The 18746-nt window shown below is 46.1% G+C and overlaps 2 protein-coding genes across 8 annotated transcripts; both read left to right on the forward strand.

Moving 5' to 3' along the window:
- Window positions 1–215: 215 nt before the first annotated feature.
- Window positions 216–10538, forward strand: PIGV (phosphatidylinositol glycan anchor biosynthesis class V). 7 transcript variants are annotated; one of them, XM_059916166.1, is made up of 5 exons: window positions 216–268; window positions 1280–1364; window positions 3446–3580; window positions 6781–7902; window positions 9712–10538. In XM_059916166.1, the coding sequence occupies exons 3-5, from the start codon at window positions 3503–3505 to the stop codon at window positions 9991–9993; spliced, it is 1482 nt and encodes a 493-aa protein (XP_059772149.1). In that variant the 5' UTR covers window positions 216–268; window positions 1280–1364; window positions 3446–3502; the 3' UTR covers window positions 9994–10538. The 7 variants fall into 7 exon arrangements, with proteins under 7 accessions (XP_059772149.1, XP_059772166.1, XP_059772140.1 ...); XM_059916183.1 differs by having other exon boundaries at window positions 224–268; window positions 1275–1364; XM_059916157.1 differs by lacking the exon at window positions 216–268 and adding an exon at window positions 293–749 and having other exon boundaries at window positions 1275–1364.
- A 6409-nt stretch (window positions 10539–16947) lies between these two features.
- LOC132348449 (large ribosomal subunit protein uL18) lies at window positions 16948–17918 on the forward strand. Its single transcript, XM_059895914.1, has one exon. It carries the CDS (start codon window positions 17003–17005, stop codon window positions 17894–17896), a length of 894 nt encoding a protein of 297 aa, XP_059751897.1. The 5' UTR covers window positions 16948–17002; the 3' UTR covers window positions 17897–17918.
- The last annotated feature ends 828 nt before the right edge of the window (window positions 17919–18746 follow it).

Here is an 18746-nt window from a genome sequence, read left to right on the forward strand (position 1 = left end):
GCGGACTAACTGAAGGCGGGGGGAAGGCGCTGAGGAACCCCTGGTATCACCAAAGCGGGAAAGTGCCAAGGCGGAGGGGTGCGGAGCCTCCAGGTTACGCCGTCCACACCCCGCTCGCCAGGACTCAACATGGCCGCCGCGGCGGGGGGCGGGGCAGCTCCGAGTCCCGGCAGGAGCGGGGCGGGGCCGCCATCAGCGGAGCCAGTACGCAGGCGCGGCCGCTCGGGGGCCCGGATGGAGGAACTATGGTTCGGGCCCCGCCTGGGAGGTAGAGACCGGCGGGCGCTGGGGATCCGGCGCCAGCTTGGGAGCCTCGGAGTTCTGGGGGGGAGGGAAGTTGTCAAACGGAGGCCGAGGGAAATGAGGCGGAGGCCGCCGAGAAGCGAGGAGCCCCGCCCCTCCACCAGAGCGGCCTCCCAGTGCCGCCTCTTCCGTTACAGCCTCCCGCCCTCCCCTGCCTTCCGGCCCTAGGCCGGGCCGGGCCTCGCTGGCCCCCTCGAGAGTAACCTCTGAGCCGTGGCCCCTTTGGGGAGAGGAGATGCCCAATCCCCGCTTGGGACTGTGTCCGAAAGGAAAGGGCTAGAACGGGCTTCGGACCCGGCTAGGCTGGCAGAAGGCGGCCCCTGCCTCGCGGCGGCCAGCAAGGCCTCTGGTCCTGAGGACCCTGGGTCCGAACACCACCACCCACCCCCCGCCCGCCCCCGAGGATGTTAGTCTTACCCAGAGAGTCCTGGGCTCCGATTCAACAGGTTTTCCTATCTGCTCAGATAGGGCCCTCCCTGACCTAAGCATAGCCAGCAAGAGCATGCGCTGTCATTGGACAAGTCCTGGGCTGGGAGTTGGGAGACCCTGGTTGTAATTCTGGCTCTGAAAGAGCGCATCCCTTTTGGCAGGAGTGACGGCTGGTGGAAAGATTGATGTTTCAGACAAAAAACAAAAAACAAAAAAAAGACATTCTCCTTAAATATAGCCTTGGGAGTCCCACTTGACCCCAGTGAGCCTGTTTCCACATCCATAAAATGGCGATGGTAATTACACAGGGTCTAATGAGATCTCTGATGTAAAAACTCTGGAGAATTTTATTACTCACCTCTCTGGGGCATATGTATCTCACGGGATAATAGAGTAAAACTAGTTGCTCTGTAAGTGTCCTGCCAGTTCAGAGGGTCTGTGATTTCGTAAACGGGTTGTTGGGAAGTGAAGCCCGCAATTAGCTGAGAGGGAGAGCTCACTGGCTTTATTTTTGTTTTCACATGGTTTACCTGTAAACTAAGTGTAGGCTACAAGTCTTCTGTGATCGCTGGGTCTAGAGCGTGACTCTGGAGAAAGGAAAGGAAGAATGGAAGCCTGGTGAAGAGGCAGAGGTGGGTTCCGTGCTTTTCTTTTTCCAACTCTTCTGCATGTGGGTGGGAAATGAAGGAAGGGAAAAAGTGAATTCACCCTAGGATGGAGAACCAGCGGCCGTGTAAGGTTGGCTGTGCTTGTTTCTACGATTCCTCTCGATTCGGCGAGTCAGATGTTGGCAGTGTTGGGGGGATTTCAAAAGCTTGCCTTTGAACTGAATTTTGATGAGCAAACCGGTGTGGCGTTTGTGGCCCCTCCCTTCCTCCAGGCTTCCTGGTGATGGAGTAAGCAACAGGCGCCCCCTTGTGCTGAGAGGAAAGAGAACTGTTGCTTATGGCCAGTTTTCTGGAGAAACTGTGTTTTCCTGTGGCTTCTGTGACTTTGTCGTTTTGGTCTCAACATGAGATATGCTGGGAGGAGTACCCGGAGCAGGGATTTTATATCCAGAGCCAATGAACTGGTGAAGCCATATCCAGTGCTTGCTACTTCCACTCAATTAGAACACAGGCTTAAAATGCCTGTTTGTAGTGCTAGGCCCTGCCCTCACAAACAACCTAAATAAGCAATAGCAATAAAGACGACAAGGCAGAGTGTAATGAGAGCATATCACATAGTCTAGTGAGAGTCAGAGAAGTCCAGAAACAAGTGATGACCTAAAGGTTTGATAGGTGTTAGCCAGATAAGAGAAGAAAGAAAAGTCTTCCAGGCCTCCCTGTTAATTTCTCAGTTCTAGTATTTTTTCCTTTAGGGTTAGTTCTTCACCCCAAGTTGTGGAGCTGCCTCTGATGCTCTTGCCCTTCCTTCTGATTTCCAACTGGTTCCGTAGGGGCCATTGCTACTTCTTTTAGCACAAGGAATTGTTAAAAAAAAAAAAAAAAAAAAAAAAGCCTTAATGTGCATTCCTTCCCTCAGAATGGCTTTGCAGTTGTTTATACATTGCTGCCATTCCAACAAAGAGATGGGAAATAACAGTTTTCCCCATCCCTAGTAGTAGACTCTGTCGTCCCCCTAAGTTTGTTTTAGCAATGTGAGCTGGCTGAAGTCCTGCTGAGTGGTGGTTTTCTTTTCCTTCTCCACTTAATTTAACAGACCAGCTGAACACACATCAGAGAGCTTAACTAGAGTGTGTATTCATTATGGTCTTCCAGTTCAGTTCTATGCCCCACTTTTGGGACTCTGGTTTGGGACCTAGTTTATTATTCTGGGCAACAGAACGGGCACACACTAAATAACAGCAACCACAATATAGATTTGGTAGTACTTCTTCACACTTCAGTCCATTTCACCACCGTGACAATTTCATGAGACAGGCAAAATAGTCCGATCTCATTTTTTTTTAATTAATTAATTTATTTATTATAAATTTATTTATTTATCTTTGGCTGCATTGGTCTCTGTTGCTGCGCGCGGGCTTTATCTAGTTGCTGTGAGCGGGGGCTACTCTTCTTTGCAGTGCGCGGGCTTCTCATTGTGGTGGCTTCTCATGTTGCAGAGCACGGGCTCTAGACGCGTGGGCTTCAGTAGTTGTGGCACACGGGCTTCAGTAGTTGTGGCACGCGGGCTCAGTAGCTGTGGCTCACGGGCTCTAGAGCGCAGGCTCAGTAGTTAGGGCGCGTGGGCTTAGTTGCTCCGCGGCATGTGGGATCTTCCCGGACCAGGGCTCGAACCTGTGTCCTCTGCATTGGCAGGCGGATTCTTAACCACTGTACCACCAGGAAAGTCCCCCGATCTCATTTTATACACAGAGAACTGAGGCTTAGAAGAACAAAATGAGAACTTATGAATGACAAAGTCAGGACTTGAACCCAGGTCTTTAGTTCCTGGATAGGGGCACTCAACAGGCTTTTAAAGGTTTTCTGTGAGCTTAGCTTTCCAGCTTCATGCCTACCTGTGTGGAACTTCCCCTACAAGAATACAGTGCTTCAGAGTGACACCAAGAGGTTCCATCTGCCTTTAAGATGCTTTTCCCTCATCTGGAAAGTAAGGTGGTTAAGTTTGCCATAGTAGTCCTGAAGCAGGGGTGATGTTTTCATGTAAAATGCTTTCAAGAATTTACTTTCTGCCCATGTGTGACATTTCCTCCTTGGGTTTTGGAGTTTAGAAGCCTGAGGGAGTTCAGCCCTGGCAGCAGCCCCCCTGAATTCCTGGTGGTGAGAGGATGTGGCCCCTGGACACATCCCGGAAAGAGGTCCTGGGGTTTGCAGTCAGCTGCCGTGTCCTGACTCTGGTGCTGCAGGTCAGTCTCTGATCTTTTGTCCTGAACATGCCATTGCCACATGACTGGGCTAGACGTTAAGAATAGGCCTCATCTTCTTTCCCTTTCCCAGATGCGCCCCCCCCCCCCCGCCCCCCGGACCATGTGGTTAGAACTATAGAGACCTAGACCACATAGCTGAAAAGTGGACAGGACTCTTAGATATGACCTATTAATCTCTTATTTTATATTTATTTATTTATTTATTTTGATTTATTAATCTCTTATTTTACACATGAAGTAGCTGAGGCCCAGAAAGGATAAATGGCTTCCTTAAAGTCACAAGGCAAGTTAGAGAAGGACCAGAATCAGACCCCAGGTTTCCTTACTCTTGGGCTAGTGGTCTTTCCAGCAGACCATGATGTTCTGTAACCAGAACAGGTGTGTTCTGGTTTAGGGTGTGACAGCTCAAAGCGTTGCCCTGGGTCCCCTGACCAGGAGACTGAGCGTTGCATCAGTCAGTTGAGTGGGAGAGAGGTGGCACTGTCCTGAGACCATCTGTGTATATTTGTTTAGTCAGCAATGTCTCCTACTCTTCCCCCAGCTGTGTCCCCTTGCTGTCTCACCCACACACAACCCCCAGAATGCATTTTACAACTCCCTTTCCCCTCCAAGGCTGCCCTTGATACATATTTTAATCAAATTTCAGGTATATATGAACTATGTATGGTGCCTAGCACAGTGCCCAGTGCTTAGTAGGTCTTCAGTATCTGTTATTGTTGAATGTATGTCAACACCCTAGGGATGTTCTATTAGCATATTATACGTGCCTTTCATCACAAGCACATTCTCTCTGAGGCTCATCGGTGGTTCCTTTGTGGAAAACTCCTTTTGTCTCTCCTCCCCCACTATATGAGGCATAACAGCCTCTGCTGGGTCCCAGGTTTAGTTAGAAGTGTCTTCAGCTTGGAGACTAGGGGTGTTACCTGTGACTGTCACTCCTTTCCCACTTGTTTTCACTGTTTGAAGTGGCCTGATAAAGAAACTGACCGAAAAAGGAAAGAGCCTTAAAAATGAGGTTATACTCCTGTTGCTAGGCTGGAAAACTGACTTGATGATGTCTTTGAACCAGCATCAGCTGAATGATTGACAGAACTAAGGGAGCAATACTGTGACTCGGCATCTGGGATAGGGTACCAGGACAGCTGGGTTCTAATTCAGATGGTGATTTGGAAACAAATATGTTTCCTCTATACTGTTTGCTCAACAACCAAATTTTATTAAGTTCCTGCTCTGGTCAAAGAACTATGCTAGGTGGGAGTATAAAAAGTCACGATCTCTTTTCCCTTAAGTAGCTGACCAAATCTAATGGGGCAAAAAGACATTTAATAATAATGCTATTTCATTATCCTCCCCTCCCCCCCTTCCAGCTTTAAAGCTCATGCCATCAGGTTATACCCCAGTTACCCTTTGTTGTTGCTGTCATCTCTGTTAGCTACAACTCATTCCTCCTCATTCCTTGAAGGTTTTAGCTCCTGATTCACTGTTGCTCTTTCCAGCACTACTGTATATTTCTTGGTGGTTTCAGTATTAATAAAGCTGATACATCTAACCACTATCTCCTATCTTTCCAGTTCACTCCCTCCACTACCCCAGTTCTAACGATTCTTCCACTCCCTCGGGACTTATCCATTGATTCTACCACGGTTTCACTGTCCCTCACCTACCTCATGGCTTCAGCTCCACTTCTTACCCAGCTTAGATTCCATGGTCCACCATGCATACACGTACAACTCACTCGCTCCCTTCTCCCTATGTCTTAATCACAAGACAAAAGCCCAACCTTGGTTAAATTCAATTCTGTGTCTACTCCACGCGTGCATCTGCCCAGAGAAAAGCACACAACTGTGTTAACTAGTCTCTTTGTATTCAATATCATTAACCCAAGTGAGTCCTTAGTGCTACCTGGCAATCTTCGTGTATTTCCCTGGTCCAGTTGCTCACCCATTCTCTCAAATTTTTCTGCACATCAGAATCAGCTGGGAGAGCTAAAAACAATCTAAACGCCCAGGCTGTACCCCATATTGGTTAAGTCATCAATGTTGTGGCAGGAGGGAAACTCAGGCATCAGTATTTTTGAAACTCCTTGGGCGATTCCAGTGCACAGCCTATTTTGAGAACTAGGGTCATAGATGACTTATTTTACACATTTTCCTCTTTTCTCAAGTCTCTAGCACCTTTTCCCCAGCTTGTTTTCCTGAGTGAAAATTCAGAAAAGTAGAAGCAATAAGAAGTAACCTTCTGAATACTTCCACCACAGCCATCAGCATACCTACATCTGCACCTCTGTGCCTTCACTACTGAAGGGTGGATGAACTGTCTGTCTCCTCTCTAAGGGCAGTTCCACCTCCACAGCAGATTCCATCCCCTTTTGCCTGCTCCAGCAATTCTTCCCTTTCTCGCCTGCATACTCAGTGGTTTCCTTTCCACTGGATATTCCCACTGGCAAACAAATACTTAACCTCCCACCTTTGGAAAAAAAACAACAAGATTTCTTTTGACCCCACAATGTCATTCACCTACTACCCCATTTCTCTGCTTCCCTTTACAGGAAAACTCCTCCAAACGGTTGTCTGTATTGCTGTCTCACTTCTCCCCTTCTCTGCTGAACCCAGTCCAGGCAGTCTTCTCTCTCCTCCACTCCACTGAAGTAGCTCTTGTCAAAGTCACCAATGACATTCCCATTGCTAAAGCCAGCGGTCAGTTTTCAGTCCCCATCTTACTTGACCTATCAGCAACATTTAAGAGCCGATCACTCCTTTGCTTTACTTGGTTCTATGACACCATGCTCTCCTGGTTTCCTCCCTACCTCACTGACCTTCCTTCTTTACCTTTATTGCTAGATCCTCACTCTCTTTCGAGCCTCTAAATGTTGACATGTCTGAGGCCCAGTCCTCGGATCTCTTCTTTTCTCTATCTGCACTTCTTCCCTGGGTGATCTCATTCAGTCTCACACCTTTTAATATCATCCATACACTTATGACTCCCAAATTTGTATCTCTAGCCCTGATTGCTCTCCTGACCCTCAGACTCATCTCACTGTCTCGTTGACCTCTGCACTGGAATGTCCATCTCAAACTTAACTTGTGATTCTTCCCCAACATGTCTGTTCCTCCTCATTTTATTAAATGGTAATTCTTCCACTGGCTCAACCAAAATCCTAGTTCTCCTTCATCCCACAGGCTCTCTTCAATGCCATCATCCCAGACCATCATGCAGAAGCCTTCTCTCCACCTCGCCTCACCCCCTCCGGCTCTGTGGACCAACTTGTGGAAAGTCTCCTGGGCGGCCTATCTCACTGGGATGCTGAACACTTCCTGTTCATTGCTGAGCATGGCTACCTGTATGAGCACAACTTTGCCTTCTTCCCTGGTTTCCCCCTGGTCCTGTTGGTGGGGACTGAATTGCTGAGACCCCTGTGGGGGTTACTGAGCCTACGGAGTTGCCTGCTAATCTCAGTAGCATCGCTCAATTCCTTGTTCTCCGTGCTGGCCGCACTTGCGCTTCATGACCTGGGCTGTCTGGTTTTGCGCTGTCCCCGCCAGGCTTTTTATGGAGCGCTGCTCTTCTGCCTCAGCCCCGCCAATGTCTTCCTGGCGGCTGGCTACTCAGAAGCTTTGTTTGCCCTCCTGACATTCAGCGCCCTGGGGCAGCTGGAAAGGGGCCGAAGCTGGACTAGTGGACTCCTCTTTGCCCTTGCCACTGGCGTGCGCTCCAACGGGCTGGTCAACGTTGGCTTCCTCATGCATTCTCAGTGCCGAGCCTTTTTCTCTTCTCTCGTGGTGCGGAATCCCCTGAGACAGCTCTTGAAGCTGATGGGCTCTGTGTTCCTGTCAGTGCTCACACTTAGCCTTCCCTTTGCCCTCTTTCAATATTACGCCTATACCCAGTTCTGTCTGCCAGGCTCAGCCTACCCCATTCCTGAGCCCTTGCTGCAGTTAGCTGTGGACAAGGGCTACCGAATCGTAGAGGGAAATGAGCCGCCTTGGTGCTCCTGGGAACTTCCCCTAATATACAGCTACATCCAGGATATCTATTGGAATGTTGGCTTTTTGAGATACTATGAACTCAAGCAGGTGCCCAATTTTCTACTGGCTGCACCAATGGCTATACTGGTTGCCTGGGCAACTTGGACATATGTGACCACCCATCCTTGGCTCTGCCTTACACTTGGGATGCAAAGGAGCAAGAACAAAGAGACCCCAGAGAAGCCTGGTCCTGGATTCCTCAGTCCTCGGGTGTTTGTGTACCTAGTCCACGCCGCAGTGCTGCTGCTGTTCGGCAGTCTGTGCATGCATGTTCAGGTGAGGTGGACTCCTGGCTGGGAAAAGGTGGGAACACAGGCCAAACCCCTTAGTCAGGGACAGGGAGGGCATTTAACTTCTCCCATTTGAGTGACCTGTACCTAATTTATTCATTCAACAACTATTTGGGGATGTTTTTAGTGTGAGTTCCTGGGTCAGATCACTGAGGGTAGAACATAAATAAGTTAAGATTGCTGCCCTAGTAGGTCTTGTGGTCAAAATGGAGAGACAGACATTTAACAGCTTAAATTATAGTATAGTGGGATGGAATTGGAGATATTTTTGAGGTAAAGTATTGTGAAAGCACAGAGGAATAAGTGGCTAACTGGCTGAAGGAGGTGAGGAGGGCATCATATTTAGGCTGGGTCCTGAAGAGTAAGAAGGAATTCCATTTAAGAAGCAGAGGAAGAACATTCTGGGCAAATGGAAGGGCATGTGCGAAGACAACGAGAGTTGTGAAAGGACCTGATCTGACTAAGTTACAGGAATAGCACAGAGGGTATCTCTGGGACCTTCCCCTAACATACAACTATACCCAGAATGTCTACTTGAATGTCGACTTTCTGAGGTACTCTGAGCTCTGGCAGGTGCTCCATTTTCAGAGGAGCGATCTTGTGCAATGTTCGGTTGGTGGGGAGGATAGAGAGGGATGGGAAGGGTTTGATCATACATTCGATTTTTTTTGGTTCCTGGTTGTGGCCCCAGGTCCACCATAAACCCTGAGGAAGTCTTTTTTTTTTTTTTTAATTTATTTTTTAAATTTATTTATTTTTGGCTGTGTTGGGTCTTCGTTTCTGTGCGAGGGCTTTCTCTAGTTGCGGCGAGTGGGGGCCACTCTTCATCGCGGTGCGCGGGCCTCTCACCGTCGCGGCCTCTCTTGTTGTGGAGCACAGGCTCCAGACGCGCAGTCTCAGCAGTTGTGGCTCACGGGCCCAGTTGCCCCGCGGCATGTGGGATCTTCCCAGACCAGGGCTCGAACCCGTGTCCCCTGCACTGGCAGGCAGATTCTCAACCACTGCACCACCAGGGAAGCCCCTGAGGAAGTCTTTTTGTCTCCATGCTGGCCACCCCTCAGCAGTTGCTGCCTCTTGGAGGCGCACATTGGCTGTTTGTGAAGTTCTCTGAGCTGTGTGACTAAGAGGCACAGGGGAAATAGAAAGGAGCACTCTGTGTTTGTAGCTGGATGAGCTACTAGCGTGAATGCCAGCGAAGCTTAGAGTTTCAAGGATAGATGAGGGAGACCATTTGGAGACCTGGCTCTGACTTTCCCTAGGGGGACAGTGTTGAACCACAGGATCCCCTGCCCCCTTTCTCTCTGCTTTGCCATCCCCGTGGGATGAGGGAACCGTTTCACGGGGCAGGGGATAAGAGTCCTGGCCCTGGGCTAAAAGTGGACCCCACAGACTTTTTTTTTTTTTGGCCGTGCCGCGTGGCATGTGGGATCTTAGTTCCCCAACCAGGGATCTTATCCACGCCCCCTGCGTTGGAAGCGCGGAATCTTAACCACTGGACCGCCAGAGAAGTCCCCTGACCACAACCCCCATAGAATTTTTAGTATCAATTGGCCCATTATTGTGGTAATTAGTGTGTAGCCATGTTTATTTGTAACATTGCAGCACCTGGCTGGTGTCATGCACAGCTTTATAAGGCAGATCCTAAGCTCTGCTGAATGAATATCTTTTCCAGTGTAATACATTTCTAGTCTTAGAGCTATAGCTCACCCAGCAGCAGGGAAGTCCCAGGCTCATCCAGTTTGAGGCAGTGACATTCCAGTAACTGTGTGGGTTTTCCCCCTCTTATGATTTCCAGGTTCTCACCAGGTTTTTATGCTCCTCCACTCCTATCGTGTACTGGTTTTCAGCTCACTTGCTTCAGGATCAAGAACCGCTGCTGAGATCCCTAGAGACTGTGCCTTGGAAGCCTCTTTCAGGGGACTCCCCACCAGGACAAAAGGTCCCCAGAAACTCTATCATGGGACTCTTGTACAAGTGGAAAACTTGTTCTCTGGTCACACGATGCATTCTAGGCTACTTCCTGACTTACTGGCTCCTGGGACTACTCCTGCATTGCAACTTCCTACCTTGGACATGACCTGGAGACTTAGGGGACAGGCTTGAAGCAGACTTAACCAGGGTCTGAAAGTACAGATACATGCTGGGGCTGCCTGAGCTGCCCTGGAGCCCTTACTCTGCCCTGTTAGAACCTCTCTCTCCTTGAAGGTTGGTTAGGAATGGGAGAAGTGTGAGCCTCTAGAGAGCCCCTTCTGGTCCTGGCTATGGCAGATTTTAAGGTAGTAACTATTTTCTCTGTAAATGAAGAAATATTCTTCCAGGTCTAAAGCATACCTGGATCTGTCTCGTCAATCAACCATAGCAGAGATAGTCTTAAACTTACCACCTACCCACACGTAAATTTAATTGTAAATTATTTAAATGTGAATTTCATCAAAGGCTCTAGGTGACAAGCTGGTCATCATCCACACAGTGATGGTGGAGGCCTGGACAGTGTAGCATAAGTAAGATGGGACCATCTTTCCTAAATGGGACATTGTTTCTGATGACTTTTTTCATGATTTGTTCACTTATTTATATGAAAAACCTTACAAAGATATGCAAATTAAACAACTTTTGATTATATCTGCGATTAATTACCTTTTTATTTTTATTTTTTAAATTATTTTATTTTATTTTATTGGCTGCACGGCTTGCAGGAGCTTAGTTCCCTGACCAGGGATTAAACCCGGTCCACAGCAGTGAAAGCACCGAGCTGGAGCAAGCACCAGTGAATTCCCATAAATTACCTTTTTAAAAAAATAATACAAATTAAGGGCTGAGACCCTGCCACATACTCTGCATCCACACTTCATTTGGATATTAAAGGTCAATTGATGCAAAAAAAATTAATACAAGTTACTTGGGGGAAAAAAGTCATGGTAAGAAGAACATTGCATGAGGAGGCAGGAGGCCTGGATTCTGGTCCTCCCCGTAAAGCCCCACTTACCAGCTGTGTGACCTTGGGAGAGTTTTCAGAGCCTTAGTTACCTCTCCTGAAACTAGGGGAAAATTACATTATCCTACTGGAAAAAATATCCAGTTCCCCTCTTTTCAGCACTCCGAGGAGTAACTTCAGTGATGTTTCCTTTGAATGAGGGAAAGCAGTGACACTTGGCAAATAAGGCTCCCTGTCCTGTGTAAGTAAGCCTGCCCAGGGGCAACTAAATGTTCAATGTGTGAGCAGTGACTGGTTTTCCTGCCCTGCCCGAGTGCCTGTGCTTTCTTGATTGGTAGGTAAGGGTCAGATGAGCCAACACAGCAGCAGGAATTGATAAATTGTAGGTAAGTCCAGGGTTGAATGAAATGGTATCTTCCTGGTCCCCATTTGGTAATGGGCTTGTCTCTATAATTGTAGTGAAATCTTGACCCCTGCTGAGCGATTTTTTCTCATTCTTTGAGCCAGGTAAGAGGCTCTGCATCATCACCACTCTTTCCCCGTTTGAGCCAAAAATTCCAACAAGCAGAAACTTGGAAATAGATGGATTGACACGCTCCCTCTGACCATGACTGAAAGCTAAACTTGCCAGCTGAAGGGAAGCTCCTGGCTGAGCCCCAGCACCCTCTGTTGGAGCTCCTAGTCAGCCTGGCCAATAAGCATTTCCCATCCATCGCCCCAGCTTTAGCACAGCTGAGAGAATTTGGTCCAGAGTCAAATGCTTCTGAAAATGTACACACAGATCGGGACAGCCCTCTGCCTTCTGCCAAGACACCCGAGTGCCCTTCTTGGCAAAAGATGATCACCCCTGCCCTAGTGTCCCTCCAGTTGGCAGAAACTGTTCCCTCCCTCCTCACCCACAGCTGCAAATCTGGGGACTTCCACCCTGTGTGCAGGAAGAGTTGAGAGCCTGATTCAGCTCTTTATTGCAGAGGTAGGAGTACTAGACTGTTTGCTCTCATGGATTGACCTCTTTGCCTCTTTTGGGGGGATAATCAGGACTGATTGTTTCCCTACTGGAAGAGGTGACTCAAACTCCGCAGGGTAGGGGGTGATTTCACTGCTTTGGCAGTCTCAGCTTAACGTTCACACTAGACCTCGTCACCCCCAGAAACGAATGATTTCAAGGACCGGAAACCCTATAAATGCGAACCTCTCATTTCTCAACGAATACCAAGGAACTAAATCACTCTGGTATTTTGCAAAGATCAGTTACAGCTGATAATAGAGGAGTTAAGTGAGGCACCCAGCTAGGTGGACATACCTGGTGTGACCTGGAGATGGACACAGTTTTCTCTCTGACCTTGGAGGGATCTAGTTCTCTAAGGATCTAAGGAATGGGCTGATTTTATGGCCAGCAGCTGTCCTTTTACTATCCTATTAACAGTCTTTAATAGCCTGCGAGAGGGATATGAAGGGCCCAAGGCAGGAAGCTTCCTGTTTACCCTGAGGTCTAACAATGCTGCAGCTGGGTTGGGCGGCTACAATTTCAGAGAAAAGTCATTTCCTTCTGAGACCCAGCTAAAACAGAAACCAGACGCTTTATGTACCTAGAAGTAGATGCTTTTTTGTTCTTTAATGAAGGTGGGAGGAGAGGGAGCCTTTGACATGGCTTTACCAGTCCCCCTGAAAAAAAAAATCACTTTTCTTAAACAGACCCTCTCACCCTCATCCAAAAAATGTAGTGTGTGCAGGCTCATGGGATTTGCAACTGATTGATTCTTTCAGCAATTGTTTAGTAAGGCCTGTTTTAGGGGACTAAAGAAGACTCGCCCTGCCTCCTGTCCTCAAATAGCTGCCTGATAAGAGTTTCTAGCAGAAACACGGGAACGTTAGTCAAGGAAAAAACTAATAAATTCTGGGGAATGAAGAAATACTTAAACTTCTTGCTCAATATTCTCTACTTGAACTTTTTATGGTGAGGATGAATTAAAATTTTACTTGTATGCTTGGGAAAAGGTAAGTGTGGTACAGAGTAAGTTCTCTGTAAATTCACACAAGATGGAGATCCCTCCCAGCTTGGAATACTTGAAAAGACTTTGTAGGGAATGGCCTTTGAGTTGGACTTTGAAGAACAGTAGGATTTGAAGTTAAGGGCAGAGAATGAATATAGGAAGCAGGAAACAGAACAGGACAGGGAGAGCTCAGTTTGAGTGGAACTGAGGTATTGTCATTATTGTGGTCTAAGCATTGAAATCAGCCCCAAGCCCAGCTCCACTGTGTACTAGCTGTGTAAAGGTGAGCCAGATACTGAATCTCTAGGCCTCTGTTTACTCATCTGTTAAACATGGATAACACTATCTACCTCATAGATATGAATAATAATATTATCTCTCTCAGAGTTATGTGAATTAAATGAAAAATGTTTAGAACAGTACTAACACAAGAATAGCTGCATTTTGGACATGTTGAGTTTACCATGCCATCAGCACATTCATATGCCAGGAAATGTGGACCAGGAGACAAGGAGAGGGGTCAGGGAGCCATCCACACAGACATGATAATTATAGCAGCCATGATATTGGATGGGATTGTCAAAAAAAAAATGTAGAGAGAGAAGGAGGGCCTGTAAAACCTTGGGCAAGTGACTCAACTTCTCTAAACCTGTTTTCTCATCTCTAAAATGGGGGGGTGACATCACTTACCACACAGAGTAGTTATGAAGATTAAATGAGATAAAGCACTAGATAAAACACTAGCATAGCATGTAGTACATAGTAAGAACTTAATGAATGGTAGCTATTTTTTATCATCATCATCATCGTTAATTGTCATCATTAAAAAACCAGAAACAAATATTATCTGCTGTACACAACATTGTAAACCAACTATACTTCAATAAAAAAAAATTTTTTTTAATTGCCTTTCTTTTTAAGGCTGAATAATATTCCATTGTATGTATACACCACATTTTGTTTATCCATTCATCTGTTGAGGGATATACTTGGATAGCTCCACCTTTTGGCTATTGCGAATAATGCTGCTATGAACATTGGTGTACAAATACCTGTTCAAGTCCCTGTTTTCAATTCTTTGGGGTATATACCCAGAAGTATATATTGCTGGATCATATGTTAATTCTATGTTGTTGTTGTTTTTTAGGAACTGCTATATTGTTTTCCACAGCATTTGCATCATTTTGTATTCCCAGTAGCAATGCACAAGGATCCAAATTTCTCCACATCCTCACCAACACTTATTTTCCTTTTTTTTTCTTCTTCTTGTCTTTTTTTTAAATACTAGCCACCCTAGTGGGTGTGAAGTTGTATCTCACTGTGGTTTTGACTTCCATTTCCCTAATGATTAGTGATGTTGAGCATCTTTTTATGTGCTTATTGGCCATTTGTATACCTTTGGAGAAATGTCTATTCAGATCCTTTGCCCTTTATTTATTTATTTTGGCCGCACCACGTGACATGCAGGAGCTTAGTTCCCTGGTCGGGATGAACCTGCGCCCCCTGCAGTGGAAGTGCGGAACCTTAACCACTGGACTGCCAGGGAAGTCCCCCTTTGCCCTTTGTATTTTTGGCTGCTTTGGGTCTTCACTGCTGCACGCAGGCTTTCTCTAGTTGTGGTAAGCAGGGGCTACTCTTCATTGCGGTGCGCAGGCTTCTCATTGCGGTGGCTTCTCTTGTTGCGGAGCGTGGGCTCTAGGCGCTTGGGCTTCAGTAGTTGTGGCACGTGGGGTCAGTAGTTGTGGCTCATGGGCTCAGTAGTTGTGGCTCACGGGCTCTAGGGCGCGGGCTCAGTAGTTGTGGTGCACGGGCTTAGTTGCTCTGTGTCATGTGGGATCTTCCCAGACCAGGGATCGAACCCATGTCCCCTGCATTGGCAGGTGGATTCTTAACCACTGTGCCACCAGGGAAGTCCCTGCCCATTTTTAAATTGGGTTGTTTGTTGTTGAATTGTTGGAGTTCCTTATATATTTTGGATATTAATCAGATATATGATTTACAGATATTTTCTCCCATTTCATGTGTTGCCTTTTCACTCTGTTGATAGTGCCCTTCAATGCACAAAAGTTTTTAATTTTGAAGTCCAATTTATCTATTTTTCTCTTGTTGCCTATGCCTTCAGTGTCATATGCAAGAAATCATCACCAAATCCAATCATGAAGATTTTGCCTTATGTTTTCTTCCAAGAGTTTTATAGTTTTAGCTCTTATGCTCATGTCTTTTATCCATTTGGGGTAAATTTTCTATGTGGTGTAAGGTAAAGGTCTAACATTCTTATACATGTGAATATCCAGTTTTCCCAGCACCATTTATTGAAAAGACTGTCCTTTCCCCATTGAAAGGTCTTGGAGGTCTTGTCAGAATCTTTTGACTGTATATGCAAGGGTTTATTTCTAGGCTCTCTATTCTATTCCATTGATCTATATGCCTTTCTTTATGCCAATACTACACTGTTTTGATTACTGTAGGTTTGTAGTAAGTTTTGAAAACAGGAGGTATGAGACCTCCAATTTTATTCTTCTTGTACAAAACTGTTTTGGCTATTCAGGGTCCCTTGAGATTTCATATTAAATTTAGGTAGTCAAAGCTTTTTTCTTTTTTATTTTGGGCTCATAATTTCTTTGGCAATACAATTACCTCAAAGTATTTTTGGAGGGGCTTCCCTGGTGGCGCAGTTGTTCAGGCTCCGCACTCCCAATGCAGAGGGCCCGGGTTCGATCCCTGGTCAGGGCACTAGATACCACAGGCATGCCACAACTAAGAGTTCGCATGCCACAACTAAGGAGCCCCCCGCTGCAACTAAGACCCGGCGCAACCAAATAAATAAATAAATAAATAATAAAAATATTTTTTAAAAAGAGCCAACATTGTAAATGAACTTTACTTCAATAAAAAATAGACAGTAGGGACTTCCCTGGTGGCGCAGTGGTTAAGAATCCACCTGCCAATGCAGGGGATACGGGTTCAAGCCCTGGACCAGGAAGATCCCACATGTCACGGAGCAACTAAGCCCGTGCACCACAACTACTGAGCCTGCTCTCTAGAGCCCACGAGCCACAACTACTGAGCCTGAGCGCCACATCTACTGAAGCCCACGCACCTAGAGTCCGTGCTCCGCAAGAAGAGAAGCCACCACAATGAGAAGCCCACACACTGCAACAAAGAGTAGCCCCTGCTCGCCGCAACTAGAGAAAGCCCGCAACTAGAGAAAGCCCACGTGCAGCAACAGAGACCCAACGCAGCCAAAAATAAATAAATGTATAAAAAATAAACATTAAATTAAAAAAAAAAAGAAGTAATGAGACACAAGCTTTAAAAATATATATATATATATTTTTGGTATATAAGTCAGAATTCTCCAGAGAAACATAACCAATAGGATGTACATGTGTGTGTATCTATATCTATATGTATGTATGTATCTATATACGTACAGAGAGAGAGAGAGAGAGAGATTTTAATGAATTGGCTCATATGATTGTGGAGGCTGGCAAGTCCACAATCTGCCGAATAGGCCAGCAGCTGGAGACCCAGTGGAAGAGCTGATGTTATAATTTGAGTCTGAAGGCAGTCTACTGGCAGAATTACCTCTTTCTCAGGGAAAGTCAGTCTTTTTTCTATTAAGGCCTTCAACTGATTGGATGAGACCCACTCAATTTATGGAGGATAATCTGCTTTTACTCAAGTCTACTGTTTTAAATGTTACTCTCATCTGAAGAAAAACCTTCACAGAAACATCTAGATTATTTGACCAAGTATCTGTGTACTATGGCCTAGCTGAGTTGACACACATAATTAACACAACAGATTTCTGCTCTATTTGCTTCTAGTCAGATCCATGTGACACTAACCACACTCAAGTTCTTTCATAGATAGAATTCTCAAGCTGATATATTTATATCCTCATCACCCCCTTGCCTCACTCTCAACGTAATGGTGGCTACATTGAAGTCATATGAAGTAAGTGGAAAGGCCACACTCTTCACCTGCTATTTGCCTTAGAGGTGATCACATCTTTCACCTCATGTTGTTCAAGACCTTTTTCGATCTTATACAATTTGTAGTCAAGAAGCAGTCATCTGCTTTCCCCGCCCACCCACCCCCGGAGCCGTGCTGGTTCTGCAGCTCAGTGGCGGCTAGAGCTTCTGTTCTGCAGGATGGGGTTTGTTAAAGTTGTCAAGAATAAGGCCTACTTCAAGAGATACCAAGTGAAATTTAGAAGACGGCGAGAGGGCAAAACTGACTACTATGCTCGGAAACGATTGGTAATTCAAGATAAAAATAAGTACAACACACCCAAATACAGAATGATAGTTCGTGTAACTAACAGAGATATCATTTGTCAGATTGCTTATGCCCGTATAGAAGGAGATATGATAGTTTGTGCAGCTTATGCTCACGAACTCCCGAAGTATGGTGTGAAGGTTGGCCTGACAAATTATGCTGCAGCATATTGTACTGGCCTGCTGCTGGCACGCAGGCTTCTTAATAGGTCTGGTATGGACAAAATTTATGAAGGCCAAGTCGAGGTGACTGGAGATGAATACAATGTGGAAAGCATTGATGGTCAACCTGGTGCCTTCACCTGTTACTTGGATGCAGGGCTTGCCAGGACTACTACTGGGAATAAAGTTTTTGGGGTCCTGAAGGGAGCTGTCGATGGAGGCTTGTCTATCCCTCACAGTACAAAACGGTTCCCTGGTTATGATTCAGAAAGCAAAGAATTTAATGCTGAGGTACACCGAAAGCACATCATGGGGCAGAACGTTGCAGATTATATGCGTTACCTGATTGACGAAGATGAATATGCTTACAAAAAACAATTCTCTCAATACATAAAGAACAACGTAACTGCAGACATGATGGAGGAGATGTATAAGAAAGCTCATGCTGCAATACGAGAGAATCCAGTGTATGAGAAGAAGCCTAAGAGAGAAGTTAAAAAGAAGAGGTGGAACCGTGCCAAAATGTCACTTGCCCAGAAGAAAGATCGGGTAGCTCAGAAGAAGGCAAGCTTCCTTAGAGCTCAGGAACGGGCTGCTGAGAGTTAATAAACCAAACCACAATTTATATGAAGATTTTTCAGATAACGACAGTAATAAACTTATTGAACAAGTAAAAAACAAACAAACAAACAAAAACCAAAAAAAAAAAAAAAAAAAAGAAGCAGTCATCTTTTCTGACCCTGAAAGGCCTATCATTTTTGGACTTTCTCCATTTCCCTTCCACCTCTGCTTGAAAATCAGCTAATTCTCACCTAATTTCACCTCTTTCTTCTAATACTTTATAAAGACACCTGTGCTAGTTATTAAGTTATTGTCTCAGCTCCAAATCCACCCTTCTACTTTCTACTATGAGATAGTGGAGCTGGGACTCTGCAAATCACTTTTCTGCTGTCAGCTGACTCTACTTTTGGCTCTGCCAATAGGGGCCACTAGAGGGAGATAGTGAGGTCACAGGAGGAAGAAAGGACTCCTTTCTTCTGCTTCCTGTTCGTGTGAGGTCACCCTAGCAATGCTCCTTCACCCCAGCAGCAGCAGCGCCTTTATAGCAACAGCTGAATCCACTTTGCAGTTTTTTCCAAAAATTACAAACCCAGCTTCATGGTGTCCCAGTCAGAGACACCAGCACCATCTGGATAGCACCTTTTTCTCAGAAGTGTTGGTCGCTCCTCTAAGTTCAGAGACACCAGACACCAGCACTAGACTTAGAGGTCTGAGTTTCAGCTCTGTAGGGCCCCTCTTCTTCTTCTTCTTCTTCTTTTTTTTGGCCGCGCCACACAGCATGCGGGATCTTAGTTCCCCAACCAGGGATCAAACCTGCACCCCCTGCAGTGGAAGCAGAGTCTTAACCACTGGACCGCCAGGGAAGTCCAGGGCCCGTCTTCTAAGTTTCTAAGTT

Source organism: Balaenoptera ricei, chromosome 1 (genome assembly GCF_028023285.1).
Source record: "Balaenoptera ricei isolate mBalRic1 chromosome 1, mBalRic1.hap2, whole genome shotgun sequence".
In the NCBI taxonomy this organism is placed as follows: Eukaryota; Metazoa; Chordata; class Mammalia; order Artiodactyla; family Balaenopteridae; genus Balaenoptera; species Balaenoptera ricei.

Excerpts from the sequence above, each read along its gene's own strand:
- LOC132348449 (XM_059895914.1), top strand. The coding sequence starts at position 17,003 with ATGGGGTTTGTTAAAGTTGTCAAGAATAAGGCCTACTTCAAGAGATAC.
- PIGV (XM_059916166.1), top strand. The coding sequence starts at position 3,503 with ATGTGGCCCCTGGACACATCCCGGAAAGAGGTCCTGGGGTTTGCAGTC. Across the intron at positions 3,581-6,780 it reads TCCTGACTCTGGTGCTGCAG|GCTCTCTTCAATGCCATCAT; the intron begins GTCAGTCTCTGA and ends TTCATCCCACAG. Across the intron at positions 7,903-9,711 it reads GTCTGTGCATGCATGTTCAG|GTTCTCACCAGGTTTTTATG; the intron begins GTGAGGTGGACT and ends TATGATTTCCAG.